Source organism: Sesamum indicum, linkage group LG12, assembly GCF_000512975.1.
Source record: "Sesamum indicum cultivar Zhongzhi No. 13 linkage group LG12, S_indicum_v1.0, whole genome shotgun sequence".
Classification (NCBI taxonomy): Eukaryota; Viridiplantae; Streptophyta; class Magnoliopsida; order Lamiales; family Pedaliaceae; genus Sesamum; species Sesamum indicum.
In genome coordinates this window covers 2,645,204-2,664,733 of record NC_026156.1, presented here as the reverse complement: position 1 = coordinate 2,664,733, position 19,530 = coordinate 2,645,204, and the positions used below count along the sequence as shown (strand labels likewise).

General features: G+C 37.2%; 4 protein-coding genes across 13 annotated transcripts in view; all 4 read left to right on the top strand.

Moving 5' to 3' along the window:
- Positions 1-6,417, top strand: part of LOC105175405 (sister chromatid cohesion protein PDS5 homolog A) — a 15,712-nt gene extending 9,295 nt beyond the window's left edge. The window contains exons 21-33 of one of the 3 annotated variants that reach the window (XM_020698311.1): positions 1,461-1,617; positions 1,851-1,997; positions 2,390-2,470; positions 2,567-3,184; positions 3,272-3,373; positions 3,828-3,907; positions 4,340-4,391; positions 4,519-4,605; positions 4,719-4,756; positions 4,957-5,019; positions 5,103-5,266; positions 5,509-5,879; positions 5,973-6,417. In XM_020698311.1, the coding sequence (XP_020553970.1) occupies positions 1,461-1,617; positions 1,851-1,997; positions 2,390-2,470; positions 2,567-3,184; positions 3,272-3,373; positions 3,828-3,907; positions 4,340-4,391; positions 4,519-4,605; positions 4,719-4,756; positions 4,957-5,019; positions 5,103-5,266; positions 5,509-5,879; positions 5,973-6,005 (1,993 nt within the window). In that variant the 3' untranslated portion in view covers positions 6,006-6,417. Of the gene's footprint in view, positions 1-1,460; positions 1,618-1,850; positions 1,998-2,389; positions 2,471-2,566; positions 3,185-3,268; positions 3,374-3,827; positions 3,908-4,339; positions 4,392-4,518; positions 4,606-4,718; positions 4,757-4,887; positions 5,020-5,102; positions 5,267-5,508; positions 5,880-5,972 lie in introns of those variants that run through there. The other 2 variants (XM_011097841.2, XM_020698312.1) reach the window with 2 other exon arrangements.
- On the top strand, positions 7,130-10,020 carry LOC105175229 (DNA oxidative demethylase ALKBH2). Of its 2 annotated transcripts, XM_020698517.1 has the most exons (5): positions 7,130-7,556; positions 8,023-8,139; positions 8,241-8,430; positions 9,045-9,277; positions 9,511-10,020. In XM_020698517.1, the coding sequence occupies exons 1-4, from the start codon at positions 7,296-7,298 to the stop codon at positions 9,245-9,247; spliced, it is 771 nt and encodes a 256-aa protein (XP_020554176.1). In that variant the 5' UTR covers positions 7,130-7,295; the 3' UTR covers positions 9,248-9,277; positions 9,511-10,020. The 2 variants fall into 2 exon arrangements, with proteins under 2 accessions (XP_020554176.1, XP_011095908.1); XM_011097606.2 differs by having other exon boundaries at positions 9,045-10,020.
- On the top strand, positions 10,607-16,005 carry LOC105175227 (acetyl-CoA acetyltransferase, cytosolic 1). 6 transcript variants are annotated; one of them, XM_011097602.2, is made up of 15 exons: positions 10,607-10,880; positions 11,275-11,336; positions 11,643-11,741; positions 11,834-12,007; positions 12,087-12,192; positions 12,447-12,585; positions 13,088-13,165; positions 13,249-13,314; positions 13,868-13,953; positions 14,526-14,625; positions 14,701-14,811; positions 14,892-14,933; positions 15,103-15,189; positions 15,309-15,403; positions 15,821-16,005. In XM_011097602.2, exons 2-15 carry the CDS (start codon positions 11,300-11,302, stop codon positions 15,852-15,854), a joined length of 1,254 nt encoding a protein of 417 aa, XP_011095904.1. In that variant the 5' UTR covers positions 10,607-10,880; positions 11,275-11,299; the 3' UTR covers positions 15,855-16,005. The 6 variants fall into 6 exon arrangements, with proteins under 6 accessions (XP_011095904.1, XP_011095906.1, XP_011095903.1 ...); XM_011097604.2 differs by having other exon boundaries at positions 10,608-10,825; positions 11,294-11,336; XM_011097601.2 differs by having other exon boundaries at positions 10,608-10,825.
- LOC105175226 (WEB family protein At1g12150) lies at positions 16,622-19,451 on the top strand. Of its 2 annotated transcripts, none has more exons than XM_011097599.2 (3): positions 16,622-17,197; positions 17,511-17,695; positions 17,781-19,451. In XM_011097599.2, the coding sequence occupies exons 2-3, from the start codon at positions 17,531-17,533 to the stop codon at positions 19,314-19,316; spliced, it is 1,701 nt and encodes a 566-aa protein (XP_011095901.1). In that variant the 5' UTR covers positions 16,622-17,197; positions 17,511-17,530; the 3' UTR covers positions 19,317-19,451. The 2 variants fall into 2 exon arrangements, with proteins under 2 accessions (XP_011095901.1, XP_011095900.1); XM_011097598.2 differs by having other exon boundaries at positions 17,313-17,695.

Genomic DNA, 19,530 nt, shown 5'->3' with positions numbered 1-19,530 from the left:
GTAGACAAAATTGTATTCCCTGTTTAGAAGTGACTACACTCTGACCCAAAGGTAAGATAAACGCATCACATTAAGACAACCAATCAAATTATGAAAAACCGAAACATAGAATGCTGTAACTGTCACTTGAAATAATTGGATGATATAAATGAAATAGCTTAAAAGGACAACTCAAGTATCACTTTACTGATGGAAGAGTCAAAGTGGCTGTAGAGGTTTGTAACATGAATTGACGTATGATCAATTCTCTCCCTGTGTGTGAAGGAAGAACTGAAATGTTAAAATAAGATTAAAGTACTGCTATTATGAAAGTTTTGAGTGTTAAAAGTGGTTATCCAAGGCCCAATCAACAAATCCATACATAATTATGAAATTTTATATCTATCTTATCATTATGCACGTGCATTAATATCTGTTACAAGAACCTTCCCATAGGCCTCAGCGAGAGCTAGCAAGTATGCCCCTTTTGTCTGGAAAAGCGAGGTGCAAGTGGCAAGCATAATTGCTAAAGCAGTGTGGTTTTATTAGTTTCTAGGTTTGGTGTCCGTTCTTCTTTAAACCATTTATTATGTTGTTGAAAATGATCTGTTTACTAAATTACGTAAATATATTTGACATTACCTCAGTAATTATATGCTCAAATTAGTGATGCAATTGACCGAAACCAAATTTAGTGCCATTCTGAAATTTCCCAATATAATTACAACATGGGCCGAAACTTATTTTGCTCTTACTTAATCAATTAAGTATGCACCTTGTTTTATGTTCGTGCTTCAGCCATAAGAGGACACCGTGCCTCGGTGTTGGTTGCACATTTATTATATACGGAGAAGTATTAAAGAAAGGGAAAGCGTCTTCATGGCGAAGCATAATAACACTAATATGCTGTTCATTTTGGAGAGGCTTGATGCTTTGAATTTTTATTAACATTTTCGTTGTTGATGTTTGCTTAGGATGACATTTAGACTCGGAAGTGTTTATCAAGATGTTTTGTGATACAAAAATGGCAGGAAGAGCTTATGAGTTCTCTATATAACACTATAAAAATTTGTCTGTTTTTTTACGCGTGTCACCAAATCCTTCGCATCAGAAAATGGATTTTATGAATCTATAATATTATGACTTGTTAAGCAATAACGAAGTCGATTTAAGGAGATTCATCTGTGTTAATTGTGAGTACAGAAAAGTCATTATAGAATTTATGTGTGACTTTTGGAGGGTTGCACTGACAACTTAATTCCTTTATCTGAAAAGATGTATATGCCCTTGGTCAAAGCCAGTTGATCATGTCGGAGACACTTGTAATAAAACAGTAGCTTGACAATGAAGTAGCAAGAACTGCTCGTACCTGTACCTTGCAGTAATGACAACATATTGGGCATGCTTGTAAATCTAATGATAGCGCCTGAAGTTTCCTCTTCTCTCTACTGCATTCATTTGACATATTGTATCTGTTTCAGGCAGTTGTATTTGTTCCTGTCTATGCTGGTGCACGGAGAAGCAGATGGCAAATCTGATGTCAGTATAAGCAAGGACAAGGAAACGCTTTCATTGTTGAATTCAATTTTTCTATCTATCAGGCGCTCAGAAGATGCTTTCGATGCAGCTAAGTCCAAGGTTGATGTTTAAATACTACTATACTTGTATTTATTTATTATCTCGTATTGCTAAATTTCTGTGCAATTTACATCATTTGGCAAGGCGGAACATCGGTTCATCAATGCATTAAGACATGTAGAATGAACCGCGGATTGATCTATCATGATAAAATTCAAGGCTTAAAGATTAGAAAAATTGTGAGGTTAATGTTGTTTTAAATGACATGTAATAATTTCAATTACATATTACAGAATTTGTACGCTCTGTGCGACCTTGGCATGTCAATTCTGAAAAGGTTAGCACCAAAACAAGATGATCTTCAAGGCTCAAGTGAATCTGTGACCCTACCTTCTGTGCTTTACAAACCACTTGTCAAGAAAGACGAAAATGACTTGCTGGTATGTACCATTGACTCCCTTGTTTTTTTTCTTGATGAAAGATGCCAGACAAGAGGAAGAATTTAATTATTTTGCCAGGAAAAGAGTGATGATTTGCCGGGAAAGTAGATAAGAGATCCTATATGTTTTGACTTCTTTTGCTTCTCCTCTTTTAGATCATAAAGAGGGTCTCTGAGTTCAGGTCTTCTCAAGGATGTGACATTGAACTAGCATGTGGAGACCGGATAAAATTATCTAACATGCATAGAAGTGGAAACCGTTGGAGAATTTTTTGAAAGTTTGATTCATATCAAGTACACATGTGCAAAGATCATACTTATATCTAACCTTTGGAAGTGTAGCTATTATGCAACCCATGATGTCAATAATCGTGTGCATCTTTTCCATACTAGGTTGGTGAAGAGAAGACATGGCTGGCAGATGATGGTATCTTGGCCCACTTTGAATCACTTGAATTGGAAGATAATGGAATTGTAAGATCTGGAAATAACTTTTCACCTAGTGGCATAAGGTATTCTGTCTACCTTGTTAGTTAGGTAATTTAATCGTATGTACTTTGTCAACTTCAGGTTAATTCAGTGCTTGCAGAGGATGATATCATGAAGGACAGTGAAACTGAGGGCAGTGAGATACCATTGGGGAAGTTGATGAAACGACTAAAAGCTAAAGGAGCAAAGGCAAGAAAAGAGGTGAAGAATGAGCACTCACCAACTGGAGGGGCAAATGAAAATGATTTTGATATCTTGAAGGTGGTGAAGGAAATAAATTCTGATAATCTGGGTACAGCTGGCAAGTTTGGATCAAGTAATGGCCGTGAATATGCTCAGAAAAAGAGAAGCAGCCATAAGCTTCAGAAGGGGAAAACACTATTTAGTGAATCAACGGATGTTCCCGTGCCGAAACGTAGGAGGACATCATCCGCTCAAGCTCACAAGTCTCGACCAGCCAGTCCTTCGAAGGGTTCTAGGAGGCCTACATATATAAATCAGGAGAATATTAATGCTGGCCTTGAAAAAATGGATAAGGAGCTTCAAAATAGTTCAGGAGATCAACCTGTGAAAGAAAAAATGTCTGAATCCGCTGAGTCTGACCTTTTAGTTTCATGTATTGGGAAGAAATCCAGTTCCTCCTCTAAGCAGAAAGGCAAACGTTCTGCTGAGGCACTCAATCACTCCCCTATCCCCAAGGTAGGTGTGTCCACTGATGAAATTTGTGAAATGTCTGTGCTGTTTCATGGATATGCATTTTTCACTTTCTCTGGTTGTATACAGAAGCATAATAAAGTCATCGAAACTGATAGCATGCCGTCAATCAGCTTTTCCAAGTCGGCATCTGTGAAGAAGCAAAAACAGAAAAGTGTTGCTGGATTAGCCAAGGTAGTGCCTATCTATTTTGCAATTTGTTTTGAAATGGTTTGACCTTGTGAGTTCAGACATGCAAATGCTAACCTTAAACGGGCACTGCTCATTACTTTCTTCCCTGTGCATCTGCACCAAAGAACTATAGTTATGCAGATTACATAGCAACATGCATGTCACTGTGAGAACTGAGAAGCATGATGAAGAGACAAAATATATTGCGTTCTTTTGGAGAGCGAGCTCTTATGGTTAATGCACTGCCCGTTAGTGAGGTTCCATTGGGTTTGCATTCACTTTGCCAAAGAACCATATGCTTCAAATTTGTGAAGCTTTCCAGCATTCAGTTGATATGGTTGCTGAAGAACCTTTCATAACTATTGCCGCAATTTTTTTTAGAAGTTTATTAAATGCTCTCACCTCCTCTGTTTCAGTAAATCTTACTTAACCTGTCTCCACTTTGCTTTGTCTTTAGTGCACAACTCCGGACAATGGAAGTTCTGCTGCTGACTTAATTGGTTGCAGAATAAAAGTTTGGTGGCCGATGGATAAGCAGTAAGTGCTTTTATGATATGATCTATATGCTACAATCTTGATATCAGACTTGTAACATGGAAGAAAGATTAATTGAACGGCTAATATATGAATGTTATTGTAGGTAAGAAACCATTCATCGATACCATTTTTATAACATATTTCCTCAAAGCACTCTTTATCTGAGGGTAATTTAGTCTGAAAAGAAAATAAAGACACTAGGAGAAAAATGGAGGAGTCAGCAAGTGGGGTAGAAATTCATCCATGCTCCTATTTTCTTGAGAATTTTCATGTGGCTTTGCCTATGTGATAGAGTTAGCATTTCAGTTATATCCTTTTACTGTGTCCATTTTCATACCAAATACCATATATTTTCATGGAATTCATGGAATCTTGTGGGTAATTTTAGAGGGATTTATGACATTATTTTTTACCTTTCTGACTTTAACACAGGTTCTATGAGGGTGTGGTGAAGTCATTTGATACGCAGAAAAAGAAGCACGTGGTACTTTTTGATTGTCTCGTTTTCTTTCGGTCCTGCTTTTGAATATTCACCAGTTTGATTCTTATAAAACATCTTCCTGACCGTCATTTTTTCCTTTTTGTTTCCTGATCTTTTAATTTGTTCACAGATATTATATGATGATGGAGATGTCGAAGTTCTACGATTGGAAAGGGAACGCTGGGAGCTTATTGATAATGGTCAAAAGTCTGAGAAGGTCTAACTATTGCTAAATTATCTTCCTCCTATTAAAAATGTTAATATTCATTGGTTCCTCTTAAGCAAAAATTCTAGCATAAGATCTGACAGTGTCGGTACACCATTTTGCAGCGATCTGGTTCATCAAAGGGCTTTCGTCCTAAAGGAGGGTAAGTGCTTCCTTCATTTAATATTCATACACACTTGTGCACTTGTGATTCATAATCAACCGGCCACAGATATCATTTTCAATATCTCTAAACATTCATTTTGAGACATATTCATGTACAATAAAGTACAGTTTCAGATGTGCATGTCTTTGCTGTTGCAAGAGGCTAGTGCTTGGATGTCTAATTTGATTGACTCGCAGATCGTCAGGGCAGAAGAAGAAATTGATTGGAGTTTCAGAAAAAGACAAAAAATTGGAAGTGAAGTGAGTTGGATTTCTGCAATCAGAGAATCAATATGCTTATTTCTTTTGTTTTTGATTGCTTATGTACTTGAACCGACTGGCAGATCTCCATCATCTCAAGTAAGAGGGAAAAGAACACCACGCAAAAGTCCAAAACAGAGGCAAAAGGACCTGTTGAAGAGTGACTCCTCTATGGAAAGTGGTGAAAGCCCAGACGTTCCGCACCCTGAATCTACCACAAAGCCCATGGTCAACGATTCGGACTCAGGTGAAGGATCTTACTGTTTAACGATTTATCTCCAGACCAATACTGCAATATTTGATGGCTAGATTCTGCAATTACTCTACTTTTCAGTTTAATATCCTTCATGTCGGAAGTCTCTTCAAAGTGTGTCCTCTGAGTCATGTGCTATTTGGTCGGTCATAGTTTATTAGTATTTGTTGTTGATTCATTATGCACAGACTTTATGTTCCATACTGACTTTTCTCCTGTATTTCCTGACAATTCAGAGAAGGAACAGAATGTAAGGGTTGACAAGAGTGTGTCTGATGAGGAGCTACTGAAGAAGGACGTGAAACAAGAGGAAGCTGCTGAGAAAGGGTCGGCTGAAGCAGAAGAGCCGAAAGAGGACGAAGATGACTCTGAAAATACTGAGAGTGATAAAGTTGGTGGCTCTCCACTTAAAGCTGATGCGTCAGATAATGAAGCAGCCTCGTCTTCAGGTGAGAAGCAGCTAGATGAGGCCAAAGAAGAATCTGATAGGGAGGCTGACGAAGCAAACAACAATGGTAGCTGCCAACAAGCAGCTTTAGATAACCCTGAGAAGAAGACTCCTGCTTCTGATTCTTTAGATGCCGAGGTTTCTGATGACGAGCTTCTGGTACTGAACTTCATCCATATTCACTCAAGAGAGCTTACACATTGTTTTAAGATTGACTAATGCACTAACACTGTTCTTTTTCTCAAAATGTAGAGCACATGGAAACGACGTGCTGGAAAGAAATAAGGGATAGCATATAGTTCGGAAGCTTATGCACTTTGATGATTGTGATTCAGCATCCGAAATTAGTGCAACAAGCTGACTGCCAGAGAGATACCATTGAACTGTTGACCGGAATAAATTTGTGTTGACGTGCTGTAGATCGTTATCACCATAGAGTTATAGCATACATGATAGACTTTCCGTTTCGTATAGTTTGCTGTGGGTTATAGTAATTTGACCTTTTGTATGTTTAAATTAAGATCTTGTGTACAGCTATAGATTGTACTTACCATCTTTGTAGCTCACCTCCCTGATGTGTATGTTTCTAAGTTATGGTGGGCTATATTAGTTAGTTCATGTTAACATGTTTCCTAGAAATGTCTTTAAGAGTAGCATCTGCTCGGGTTAAGTTGAATATGCATAGGCTTATTGTTGAGATGTTTAGCATTGCACAGTTCAGATACTGTTGCATTTCACTCACAATTCATAAACAGGAACATAAAATAGAATTGATTTCACCACAATTTTTAGATAATTATATTATTCCTAGAAATAGTATAGTTCTATCTTCAAATTAAGCACGTTTTCCTTTGCAGATGTCTCAATAATTTTTCTTTCCAGATGGCTTTTAGAATGTGATTGAATTAATTCTCAACTATTTATTTAAAAATAAGAGTGTAAAAAGTACAGTCTTTCCTATTTTTGATGAAAATTAATTTTGGTATGTACAGAGTGATCATGAATTACAACGAGGTCGGACATGATTATGAATATTTTTTGTTTTTGATGAAATTATATTATTTTTGGATAAATATCTAGAATTGTTCAGTTTGTCCTTATTGTATATTTTCTTAAAAAAATTGAAAAATTGTAAAAAAAATCAGACTAGGTATATGAAAAATTGTAGAAAAAATAGTCCATAAAGAAATTAAAAAAAATTAAAAATAAGTATAAATAATTCATAATTTATAAGATTATTTTGATCAATTTATCAAAAAAATAGATGAAAATTTAATTAAAAAATTATTGAACTATGCTTAAGATATTAACGAGATATTTATAATCATACAAAATTTGAGAAAATATTATTATAATGTACCTAAAATATATTAACAACTTCAACACATGTTCGAAAAGGCGCATATATTCTCCTGAACGAAAGAACTCAAAAGAAAACACTGCCCGAGTTGGATTCCGCGTTATTTGATGGCGGTCATTGGGATGCTGCGACGTCGTTTGATATAACTTCTTCTTCGCATTCTCCCTCTCAGTCTCAGCGCATCCTTCCTTGGCGGTGGTTCTCTCTCCCTCGAAATGTCGGGCAGTCTCTCGAAGTTGAGAACAGAGCATGACCCGGTTACCGATCCCGGAAAAAGTACAGCTCCAGAGCCGGAAAATGAGACCGCAGATAAACCTAAGAAAGCGGTGGTGCTGGATTTAGGCAACGGAAGTCAGGTTTTACACATGCAACGGTTTATTTCATATCAAGATTCATGGAAGTATTTTGATTACCTGGATAAAAACATACCTTGGACCCGACCCACTATTACCGTCTTTGCCCGATCGCATGTCCAGGTTTGAGTTATCCCCATTTACTTTGTGCCGTATCTATTGTGGAACAAAGAGACGGAGTGCGTCCTTTTGCAAGTTTTCTTCTTGTTTTCAATTTCTTCGAGATGCTGCGCCACCCCTTGTTTCTATCTGTTACCCTAACTATAGACGTGTATCTAAAAGTGGCCGGTGTGTTGATGGAGGGGTGAATTATTTAAACTTAGGCCCTATAGCAATAGATTTCCATGCAACATGAATAGGAAGAAATTGCGAAATGCTCAAAATTTAGCATGGCTAATCTTGGATGTCGAAAGTGGAATCATGCGTTACTGATTGATGAATTTCCAACTTCTCAGTTCATTTTTTTCTTGATTGCATCATCATTTGTAGTTAACTTTAGCTAAGTGTTGCACACATGTTTAGCATGGTTAATTGGTCAGGACTCTCTCTGACGGACAATTTTTCATTTCCCTGGATTCCGTTTGAACAGCCCAGGGATACGTGCTATGTTGCAAGTGTAGGATTGACACAACTAGCATACAGTGGTTATCAACCTCATGCTTATTCTTGGGACGAGTTTCCACCCCTTAAGGAAATTCTGGATCTGGTAAACCTTTCAGTCGGATTTTATAAATGAAGCCAGTTTTTCATTTATGGTTCGAATTTGTTTGTGAATGCATTCTTGATGCTGCTATGGTGTAACTCTAGGTCCACAAAGTTCTTCCTGGAAGCAGTTTCAATAGCTTGCTACTAAATAGGTACAAAGGAGGCAATGATTATGTTGGTTGGCATGCAGATGATGAGAAACTTTATGGACCAACTCCGCAAATTGCTTCAGTTTCATTTGGATGTGACCGTGACTTTCTCTTGAAGAAGAAACCAAGTAAGAGTGTTCAAGGTATGGGTAGATCTTTTCCTATGGATTACCCTCTGTGTAATTTTGCGTTTAGGCAGGCTCATGAGTCATAACTATCTTGTTTTAACAGTTGATGCATGGCCTCTATAGTTCCATGTGTTTTACCTAGCCAATCAGCGCAACAGCAAATAGATCTATTTTTTGGTTTACAGGAAATAGATAAAACCAAGATATGCATATACCACACTAATGAATTAATGATGGCTAGTTAATCCTCATTTTGGAGGCAAACCCTCCAGCTTGGTCAGGTGGAGAACTGAGCTTGCATATGCCCAGCTCCACTTGAACTAATATAAGATCCTTCTCTTCAAGGTTTGAACGAACCACTCCAAGTTGAAAGGAAAGTCTGGTGGTGGGATCCAAAAAAATAGACTGGATTAGCCTTCAAGTAATTTTAAATGCTGTCAGTAAAAGAAGGGTGATTCTGTAAGAAAGTGGATAAATTTGACTTATCTTATTTTGTGAAAAGGGCCATCAGTCACACATAGATGGTGGAAGTAGTCTTTTAGCTGTTTTTTTTTTTTTTTTAAAAATATATATATATATATATATATATATCACATATCGCTTGTATTTTGTTGGTTTATCTTTTACAGTTAAGTCAACTGGAAGAAATGAGGGTCCTCCCAGCAAGAGATCAAAGAAGCTTAGTAGTAGCGATCAACATACTTTCCTGCTAAAACATGGCTCGCTGCTTGTAATGAGTGGCTACACCCAAAGGGACTGGCTACATTCAGTGCCCAAACGTGCTAAAGCTGAGTCTGCTCGAATTAATCTCACGTTCAGACGCATTTTGTGATTTACCTTACCTTTTCCAGAGGTCTTTCTGGTATGAGGGAGCTAGCCAATTCTGATTTAATGAGCTTGGTGAAGTTATCTGCATTTTGGTTGCTGGAAACCTGTTGATAGTTATGCTGATAATGATCATTTTGCTTTTTCTGAGAATTAGACGGATTGTCAATTCAGTGACTCCGTGAAATATAGAGTTGGAAAGAAAGCAATTAGTTTTGAGGTATTTTTGATTTGTTGAGATCAGTGAAGGTATTGGCCTTTGTCTTGCAGTGAGCCTGTTATGCATTGGCTGCCATGCCTGCAACGACTTTCTTCTGATTATGCGATATAGATCTCCAGTTCAGTGGCATGGTATGATGACAGAGGAAAATGGCTCAAGGGTCATCATCGGATCTTGATATATTTTTGAGGGAAGAGGGTGTGCAGTCCACTTCCCTGGAGGATCATATGGTATTGTGCTTGTGAGCTGTGTGATGACTGTGTATGGCTGCTTTCACTGGCAGATTAATGCTGCTTTGCCGTAGAAAATGGTGAGGAGGCAGGCAATCAAAACTCATCGAGACGGTGTACTAGTCTTGATTTAGTTGCGGTTACTTTGCAGCTTGTGTGCTTTTTTCTCCTTTTTGGTTACCGAAATGGGAAAATAGGGGTGACATGGAACTTCTTTGCTGTACTTCAAGGGTATTTGTAAGACGTAGAAAAAGATACAAATAATTGAATGTATAAATTTTTTGTAGCGTTGAAGGTCCTAATATATTTAATTAATATATGATAAAATTACAATGAGCTTTTTTAAGTTTAGCGTAATTATAAATATTTTTTATTATTTGAAAAGTTATATATATTCTTTATGTTTATGAGAAATTATGTGATTTTGGATGAAGGTTTAAAATTGTTAATTTTTGTTTTTGTTGCATTTTTTTTAAAAAAAAAATATCAAATGAGGGCATGAAAAGAATTTAAAAAAACTAAAAAAAATATTATCTACTTAATTTATAAAAAAAAATACAAAAAAATAAATAAAATTACAGTTAATAATTTACATGAATATTTTGATTGATTTATCATAAAGAATGTATATAAATTTAATAAAGACTGATAAATTTATAAAAATATATGTAAATTTAGTGAAGACTAACAATTGAATTATTTGTTAGAGACTATTAAAAATAAAAAATCTTAATGATTTTTTAAATTATTAAAAAATATTTATAATTATAGAGAGAATTCATTGTAATTTACATTTAATATAAAATTGATCATTGAAACGGTGAACAGGTTGTATACGAGAAGCGCAAGTTGGGAGTCGTGAAGAGTTGACTATTAATCACGTACAGTTTCAACTTATAAAGGCTATATCAACTAAACTCAATTATCCGGAACACGCCTTTCTATGCACATCCACCGCCACTCTGCTATTGTATGTATGCGCTACTCCTAATTTCGGAGATCATAAGCAATAGACAATCAAATAAGCGCAACGGTTAAAAACTGATTCTTCTTCTCTTGGGAACTCAGTTTTTTTTCTCAAGAATCACACCTTCAATTTTTGATTGGCTCACTCTCTTTGGTTTCTTGGTTTGCGGTAATTGTTTCAATTTTTTGGCGATTTGAGTTCGATTGGAGTGTGATCATTGTCGGTAAATTTCATGAATTTATATTTTGCTGTCATTCTATTTCCAAGGTGTTGTTATCAACTTCTTCAGAAAGGCGTTTTTATCAACTTCTTGAAAAAACATGCATGCTAAATATATGCAAATCTTCGTGATGGGACTTTTTATATCTGTTCAAGAACATCTGGTAATGGGAGCTGCCTCTTTTTCTTGAAAAGAAAGAAGTTTTCTTCTTTACAGCTTTGGTTCTTGGCATCTTTTCGTAGTTGCTGCATATTTTTTGGTGTGTGTGGTTTCTTTGTAGGCAAAAACTTAAAGTTTGTTACGCGCAATCTTAAAATTTTCAACATATTTTACTGCTATGAGTTCCCATCTTTTACCTAACCTTCTTTAACTTTGGTTTTCTATATCTTACTTTTAGGTTGTGATATTGCTTGCAGATCCTCATGGCTTCAGTAGCAGATGATTCTATTAAGGATCGAGGTGATTGTTTTTTTTTTCCCTCAAGCTTGGCCATTCATCAAAGCGGCCTCATACTTGTTTCTCTTTTTTTGCAATTCATAATTGCGGCCTCATATCTGGAGTCACTCTGCCACTTGCCTTGAAAATTGCTAAATCTTGGATACTGCCCAAATATCAATTGGGCACCAATTGTTTCTTAATCTTACTTGTTTTGCTTTTTTGTGATCTATTCATGAATCAGAACTTTGTCTCTCTGATTTCCCATTTATGTTAACATTACATAAGTTCAACTGTTGGAATCAACTAAAGCAAATGAATTTCACTCAGATGTTTGCATTGTTGGTGTTGCAAGAACACCAATGGGCAGCTTCCTTGGTTCACTTTCATCATTGCCTGCCACGAAGCTTGGTTCTATAGCTATTGAGTGTAAGATCTCTTCATTACTGCGACTAGTTTTCTTGACTGCAATTTGACCTCAGTAGTTTTCCATTCTAAACTTCTGCCATATGTCTTTGAAGGTGCTCTTAGAAGGGCGGGTGTACATCCATCTATGGTGCAGGAAGTCTTCTTTGGAAATGTTCTTACTGCAAATTTAGGCCAAGCCCCTGCCAGGCAAGCTGCATTGGGCGCAGGTATACCTAATTCGGTAATCTGCACCACCATTAATAAAGTATGTGCGTCAGGAATGAAAGGTTTGTTGGCATTTTGAGTACTGCTATATTTCCAATCTGAAAGATCTTGCAGTGACATGAATTTTTTCGTGCAACACAGCCACAATGATTGCTGCACAAACAATAAAACTGGGTGTCAATGATGTAGTAGTTGCTGGTGGCATGGAAAGCATGTCCAATGCGCCAAAGTATATCCCAACAGGAAGGTTAGCATTATGGTTGTTGAATACTGCTGATACTTTTCTTTCTTTTTGATTCTATGTATGAAAGAACTTTGCTATTAGCTTATCCTTGACACATGAAGCATAGTCCATAATTCCCTTGCTGCTACCCTCTTGGTTTTCAATTCATTCTTTCTGATCGGCTTTTAAGAATAATTCATGTCTTCCATTTCAATAATACTCGATGAAAGCAAAACCTTGCTCTTAGCTAACCATTAATAGCATGCCTTCTTTAACAGGACAGGGACTCGTCTAGGGCATGATACTATTATTGATGGCATGCTGAAAGATGGCCTTTGGGATGTGTACAATGATTTTGGGATGGGTGTTTGTGCAGAACTGTGTGCTGATCAACATAACATATCCAGAGAAGAACAGGTAATATTCTGCTGATGCTAATTTTATATTTTTCATTTATGTGCTCTGCTTGTAAAGCTAATGATTACAGTCAAATTTGAAAACCATGGGTTCTGTTTAATTACACAGAAGTACTTTTTCTGGGAAAATTTTATTAGGTCCTATAATACATTTAAATTGTTCTATTGAAAAGCTTGGAAAGTCTCTGCAGTCCTAACTGTTATTTATCTGTTTTTATTGATTGTTCATTTCATTTTGGATGTCTATTTTTGGAGGTGATAATATTAGTGAATCCACTTGGTATTTTGCACCACATACAGTCTATAGGATTATTGTCATTGTTGTTTTATTTTTTGTAAAGGCGTCTCATAACACCCGATTTCCTGTTTCCCTTTCCTTTTGTTGATATTTGGGTAATTGTCATAGGGTCATATTTTAGAATTTTAATTATTTTCTTAACTTCAAGCATCAATCATCAAAGTGTGTTAGTATTTTCAACTTGCCTCTCTATGCATATCTCTAGGATTCTTATGCTATTAAAAGTTTTGAACGCGGTCTTGCTGCAGAATCCTCTGGTGCATTCTCATGGGAGATAGTTCCGGTGAGTGTCGTTCAAGTTGTTTCTTAGAATAGTTAGCTATCTTTGTCCTCCTAAAAAATGGCAGATTTTGTTCATACATGCAGGTTGAAGTTTCTGGTGGCAGGGGGAAGCCATCTGCCATTGTTGACAAAGATGAAGGTCTTGCAAAGGTGAATCAAGTAACTTGGTTCTTTAATGAGTTTTTTGTTTAGATGATTGAGATGGATGGTAACAATTTTTACAGGTTAATTGTGTTCTTTTGTCTCTTGCCTGTGCAAATGAGAAGATGATAAAGATATGATGAAAATGGACCAAAAAAGTTTGAGATGACATTCTACATTTCTTAGCTCGATTTCGTATTTTATTTAAAAGTTGATATTTTTGGTCAAAGTCAGAGGTTCAGCTACAATTCGTTCGCGCCAAGTTTTTTATCTTCTAGCATTTCCTATATTATTATTTCATTTTCAGTTTAATGTTCTATCTTTATGTTGCCATCTTTTGTAAGAAAAAGTCATACTTTCTTACATAATATGTTTATTTTGGCCATATGGAACAAACAAAATAACTCTTTTACATTTTTCTCCCTCTCTCTGTCTTCATTCCTTCTCTGTTTTCTTATAAAAATTAGTGATTAACATGAAGTGCTAATTTGATTATTCTAAGTTTTAAATACTTTTCTGTTTGCTCATAGCACTTCTGTTTCACTGACTTGTCTGTTGTTAGTTTGATGCCTCGAAGTTGAGAAAGCTTAGACCAAGTTTCAAGGAGAAAGGAGGTTCTGTGACTGCTGGCAACGCATCTAGTATTAGGTTTGATTTACTCTGTTTAAACCTCCGTTCTTGTAATGCTCTTCTTTTCGTTCCTCATTTCTTCTACCATCTGACCCTAAATTAAGTATTAATAACCAATATATGTGCTCTTCTATATCTTTCATCCTTTATGGATCTTCTTGTGCGTTGCTAAGCATCTAACTTGAGATTGTTTTTGCAAAAGTTGGGCACCACACTTGAAGCCCATTTACTTGATAATTTAGAGGAAGTGGCCTCCATTATTGTGGTGGCTTGCTAACTCTCAGCAAAGCAATGTACATTTGTGGTTCATTAAGTTCACAACACTGATGTATTCTAGGGGAATGGACTTTTACCTCCCTCCTTGTAAGAGCGAGTGTGAGTGTGTATCTATATACTTGTGCATCCATATGGTTGATGATGAATTTGTGGTCTATCAGCACTTGGTCTGTGTGCATTTGTATCTTCTGCGGGCATGTCTACTTTTAAGGCTTGGACGGAGAAGTGTATCCTACCAGCTTTACATGGTACAGTGTGCTATCAAGCACTCAGGAATGAGCATTACCTGATCAAGGAGTTTGTGTTCTGTGTAGTGATGGGGCTGCCGCTTTAGTCCTAGTGAGTGGAGCAATGGCGGTTAAGCTTGGTTTAAAGGTTATTGCCAGAATCAGAGGCTACGCTGATGCAGCACAGGTATTGTTTGGAATTCTTATTGCTACACTTTGTTTTACTGGTGTCGCTGATACTGTGACTGCATTGGTTGTGCAGGCACCTGAGTTATTTACTACTGCTCCAGCCATTGCCATACCGAAAGCTATCTCGAATTCTGGCTTGAAAGCATCAAATATTGATTTCTATGAAATAAATGAAGCCTTCTCTGTAAGTGGCCAAACTTAAATATTCTTCTGTCATCTGTCTGTTGCTATCCCGTAAGAGTGTTTTAACATTAACCTTTGCAGGTTGTGGCTCTAGCTAACCAGAAGCTGCTTAACATTGACCCTGTGAGTCTTCTTGTTTGCTGTCCTCATCCCCTTGGACCTATTTTGACCACTTAACTGGTTTCTCCAGATATAATGGGTCCTTTTCATGAATCTCTATCATTTGACTTTATTCAATTAAAGAATCTTCTGTTCCTTATTTATTATAGCACAAATTGTGTTCTCATTATAGGAAAAGTTAAATGTGCATGGAGGCGCTGTGTCATTGGGGCATCCAATAGGGTGTAGTGGAGCTCGCATATTGGTCACACTGCTAGGGGTATGTTTGCTGCCTGTAGAGTAGTTGCTTCAGTATGGCAAGGTTTTGATCGTTCAGGCATCCTGATTGATCAAGTCAACTAATTCGTATTCTCGTACTCCTGATGGGCGCTGTTTTAGGTGCTGAGGCAGAAAAATGGGAAGTTTGGGGTTGCTGGAGTCTGCAATGGTGGAGGAGGTGCATCTGCTGTTGTTCTGGAGCTAATTAATGATCGGTAAAGTTCATGGCCAACTTAATCATTTCATTTTATTTCTTCTTATTCATTAGTTCTTGATCACCAAAATGTACCGTGCACCTTAATATTTCTTTGTCTTAAGCCGGTTTTAGTTTATTAGAGGTTTTTGGTGTGTCTTGTCTTAATTGCTGGGTTGGAAAAGATTGATAAAACCGCTATTTTTCAACAGTGTGACTGCCTCAAAAACTTTGCAAATGCATGCAATTACTAAAAAGCAATTGGTTCAATATAATCCCAGTAACAATTCCTCCATTTCTGTTTAAATTCCCCTCTCAGAAATTGGGGAAAATACTTCCTTTTTGTGTGCATAACATGCCTCAAGATCATTGTTAATCTCATATGTGTTCACAAATACTCAAGAAATCAAAATACTGACGATCTCTTTCTATATTGCAGGCATGCGGGGAGGGTGGCACGGTCTATGCTATGAGATCGACAAGTTTCTGCGGAACCGTTCATCACCTGCTGTTGTAAACATAGTATTTGCAGATGTCTGAGTCTGAGGTCAAAACTTATTCATTATGAATAATTTTATTGTCACAATATATAAATCTTGTGTTGAGACATGATACATTCTCATCGTTTGCCTGTCTAATAATTTCCAACGTCGAGATCAAACTTTTCAAGAATCAGGTACCTTCTTTGAACAATCTCCTCCATAAATCGTGGAATTTTGGTTTAAATTCCAGTAATTGAAAGCAATTGACATTTGACGATAATTATTGATCTTTTTTATTTTTAATAATAATTATTTATCATTAAATAGTAAAATAGTCCATCAGACCTGAACAGTGCAGATAAATTCTCCAATTTATTCCCAACAAATTTTTAAGCAATATTCATCTTGATCTTTGTGACACTTAGATTTTTAAAGCTTACTATGAGAAGCTAAATAATGTGTTCTGAAAATAATTTTGTCAGTGTATTTATTCTTTTTCCGAGTTTCTCAAAAAATAATTATCAAATTAAACTAATTTTATCCCGAAATAATATTTCGAATTCAATAATTTAGAAATTCAGGGATTTGATGATAACTTATCATGATTTTCTCATGAATATTCAATTTTGTGAACTTTTTTTGAGTAAAACCTGATAGAATCCTATCAATTAAAGATAAAACTACAACATCTGTAGGAATAAATAAAACAGTGGTTAAAGAAAACAAAGAATGAAATTTCACCACTCTCTCTTCATTCTTAGAAATAATTTCTCACTTTCCCCAATTATCTATAAACGGAAAAGGGAATCCAGATAAACATCCAACTCTATAGCTAAGTTCAATAAAACACACACAAACATGTTAAAATTAAAGGAAAACAGAATAAAAAGGAAGAAGAAATTAGCAGAATCACAACTTAAACAGGGGCGCAATGTTCGGATTTCCACATAAGACAAATGGACTGCAACTGAGAAAGACAGGCAGGCAACCCCTATCCTGCAGGAGCAAAACTCGGACATCTATCACTTGTCAAAAATCAGTCCTCCATTCAGCTCTTATAACATATGACATACGTCGATGGTTATTTCTACAACATATTCCTTCCTACATACATTTCTCTTCCATTCATTCCTCTGCCTCGAGCACAAGGAAAAGAACAATATCCAGAGGCAGAGGAAATAAGAAATCATTTCACATCTTTGTAACACGACACAATTCTGCTTCTGCAGGCTGATCGTTGCCTGGCTGCTTGAGAATTTTAATGCAAAGGGGATTGTTTGCCGTTCCAGCTTCCTTCCTTTTTGCATAATCTTCGAGGGCTGTTCTATTTTGAGGTTCGTTCCGTTTCAATTCTTGAATGTGTAATGCAACAAGATTTATCGTTTGTATTGTTGACATGCATGCAGTTTATCATGAGAATGTGGCTTGTTCATCCCTGTTTTTGTCCAGGATATATAGCCACAAGCCCAAAGGTTGAAAAGAAAAAGGAAAACCGAGCGATATATTAAGAGAGAACGTCCTATCTGGATTGGAGAAAGACAATGGAAATTCACAATCAAGCTTGATTATCGTTGTTGGTGTTTGACAGGGGTGACAGGTTGATTTGGGCTTGGTTGTTAAATCTTTGACTGACAATATTTTTTGCAGTTTGTGAGAAGCGTCAAAACATGTTGAAAGGTCGACAAAATGGGCCAGCATCTCCCAGAAAACCTGATATTGGAGAGATTGATACCAGAGCACCTTTTCAATCAGTGAAGGCTGCAGTAAGTTTGTTTGGTGAAGTGGGCTCCCCCAAGAGTTCGCCTGTTGCGAAGAAGTCGAAAGCTGATGAGGTATCCTTGATCTCTGTTGTTTGACTTTGTTTCTGTGCTGTTTCCATCTCAAGGCATCCAAATGATGTATGCTTTTCCGCTGCAGAGAGTGCTGGAGAAGGAGACGCAGCATCACATGATGCTTAGAGAGCTGGACTGCTACAGAGATCAGCTCAGAAGTGCAGAAACTGCAAAGGCTCAGGCATTGCGGGAGCTGCAGAGGGCGAATAGAACACTTGAGGAGCTAAAAAACAAGCTGGAAACTCTTAGTGAATCCAAGCAAGCGTCGATTAAGGCTGCAGAAGCTGCAAGAATCAGAGCTAAAGAACTGGAAGAGCTGCAATCCCTCAGAGCTCAACAGGGTAACGATGTGTGGAAAGTGGACGTCGAAGAGGAAAGAGAACGTTATAAGGCCTGTGCGGGAGAACTCGTTGCTAGCAAAGAAAAGCTTGCAAATCTGAAACAGGATTTTGACAAAGCCATGGAAGAAAAATTGGCGGTGTTCAAGAAAGCGGAAGATGCCCAAACTATGGCCCAAATGAATCAGGAGAAACAGAGCCAGCTCTTGAAAGAAGTTGCTCAATTGCTCGAATCACTTGACCAGGTGAAATCTGCCTCCCTTCAGGCCCAGGAAGAACACTCCAAGCTTATAGCAGAAAAGGAGGCTTACTTGCTGACCCTTAAATCAGCTAAGGAAGAAGCTGAGAAAGACATCAGGCGTTTGAAAGAAGAATATGAGCCTACAGAAACTCTCCAAGAGAAGCTTGAAGAAACAATTGAGTCAATCAAGGTTTTGCAGGAACAGCTGAGTGACATCCAGTCTTCAGATTTGCATTCCATACAAACCATGGCTTCAGAGCTTGATAACGCTAAGAAGGCACTGCAACAAGTTGTTGAAGAAAAAAATTCAATACAAAGTTCCGTTGATTCAACTAAGTTGGAGTTGGAGGAAGTGAAGAGGGAGCGCTCAGAATCGGAGAAGAAGACACTACAAGCAGAATCAAATGTCAAGCAAATGCAGGCTGATCTAGAGAAGAGGAAGGCTGAACTTGAGGCAGCCACTCCGTGGTCTACCCTCAACAAGCTTTCCGCAGAGGCTGAAAAGACCAGAAATGAAGCAGAAAATAAACAAAAGAATGCTGAGTTATTAAAGCAAGAAGCTAAAGCAGCAAGAGTTGCAGCCAAAGAAGCTGACAAAAAGCTGAAGATTGCACTGAAGGAGGCTGAAGCGGCCAAGGCTGCACAGAAGCTCGTGGATGATCAGATTCATAACTATCCAAGAAGTAAAAGTGATGACTTGAAAGATTCAGGATCTATTAGGAAGATTCGACTGTCGGTTGAGGAGTTTGACTCCATGAAGAAGAAGATTGATGGACTCAGAAATGATGCTGATGTAAAAGTGGCCACAGCCATGGCGCAGGTGGAGTCCATAAATGCAAGTGAGAAAGGAGTTTTAGAGAAGTTGGAGGTGATCTTGAAAGAGAGTGAGGCTATACAATCAGAAATCAATGAAGCTCTAAAGTCAGCAGAAATGGCAGAGGCCGCTAAAAGGGTGGTGGAAACTGAACTCGAAAAATGGCGTGACATCAAACAGAATGAAGTTGGAAAACCATCAAATAGTTCTAAAGCAAAAAAGTGGTGAGTGTGTATAGTCACGTTTCTCCATGACTTAACAAGCTGAAGTCATGTATCTATGCTGCTTTTCCATGAAAGATTCGTAGAGATTAGCCTCAAAAAATAAAGATAAATCTAGTCCTGGAAGTAACACAAGAAAAATACTATGTAAGAACAGCACGGATTTCAATTTCTAGCTCCGCCTTTACTTCACAAGTTGCATAACATATCAAATTCTCTCT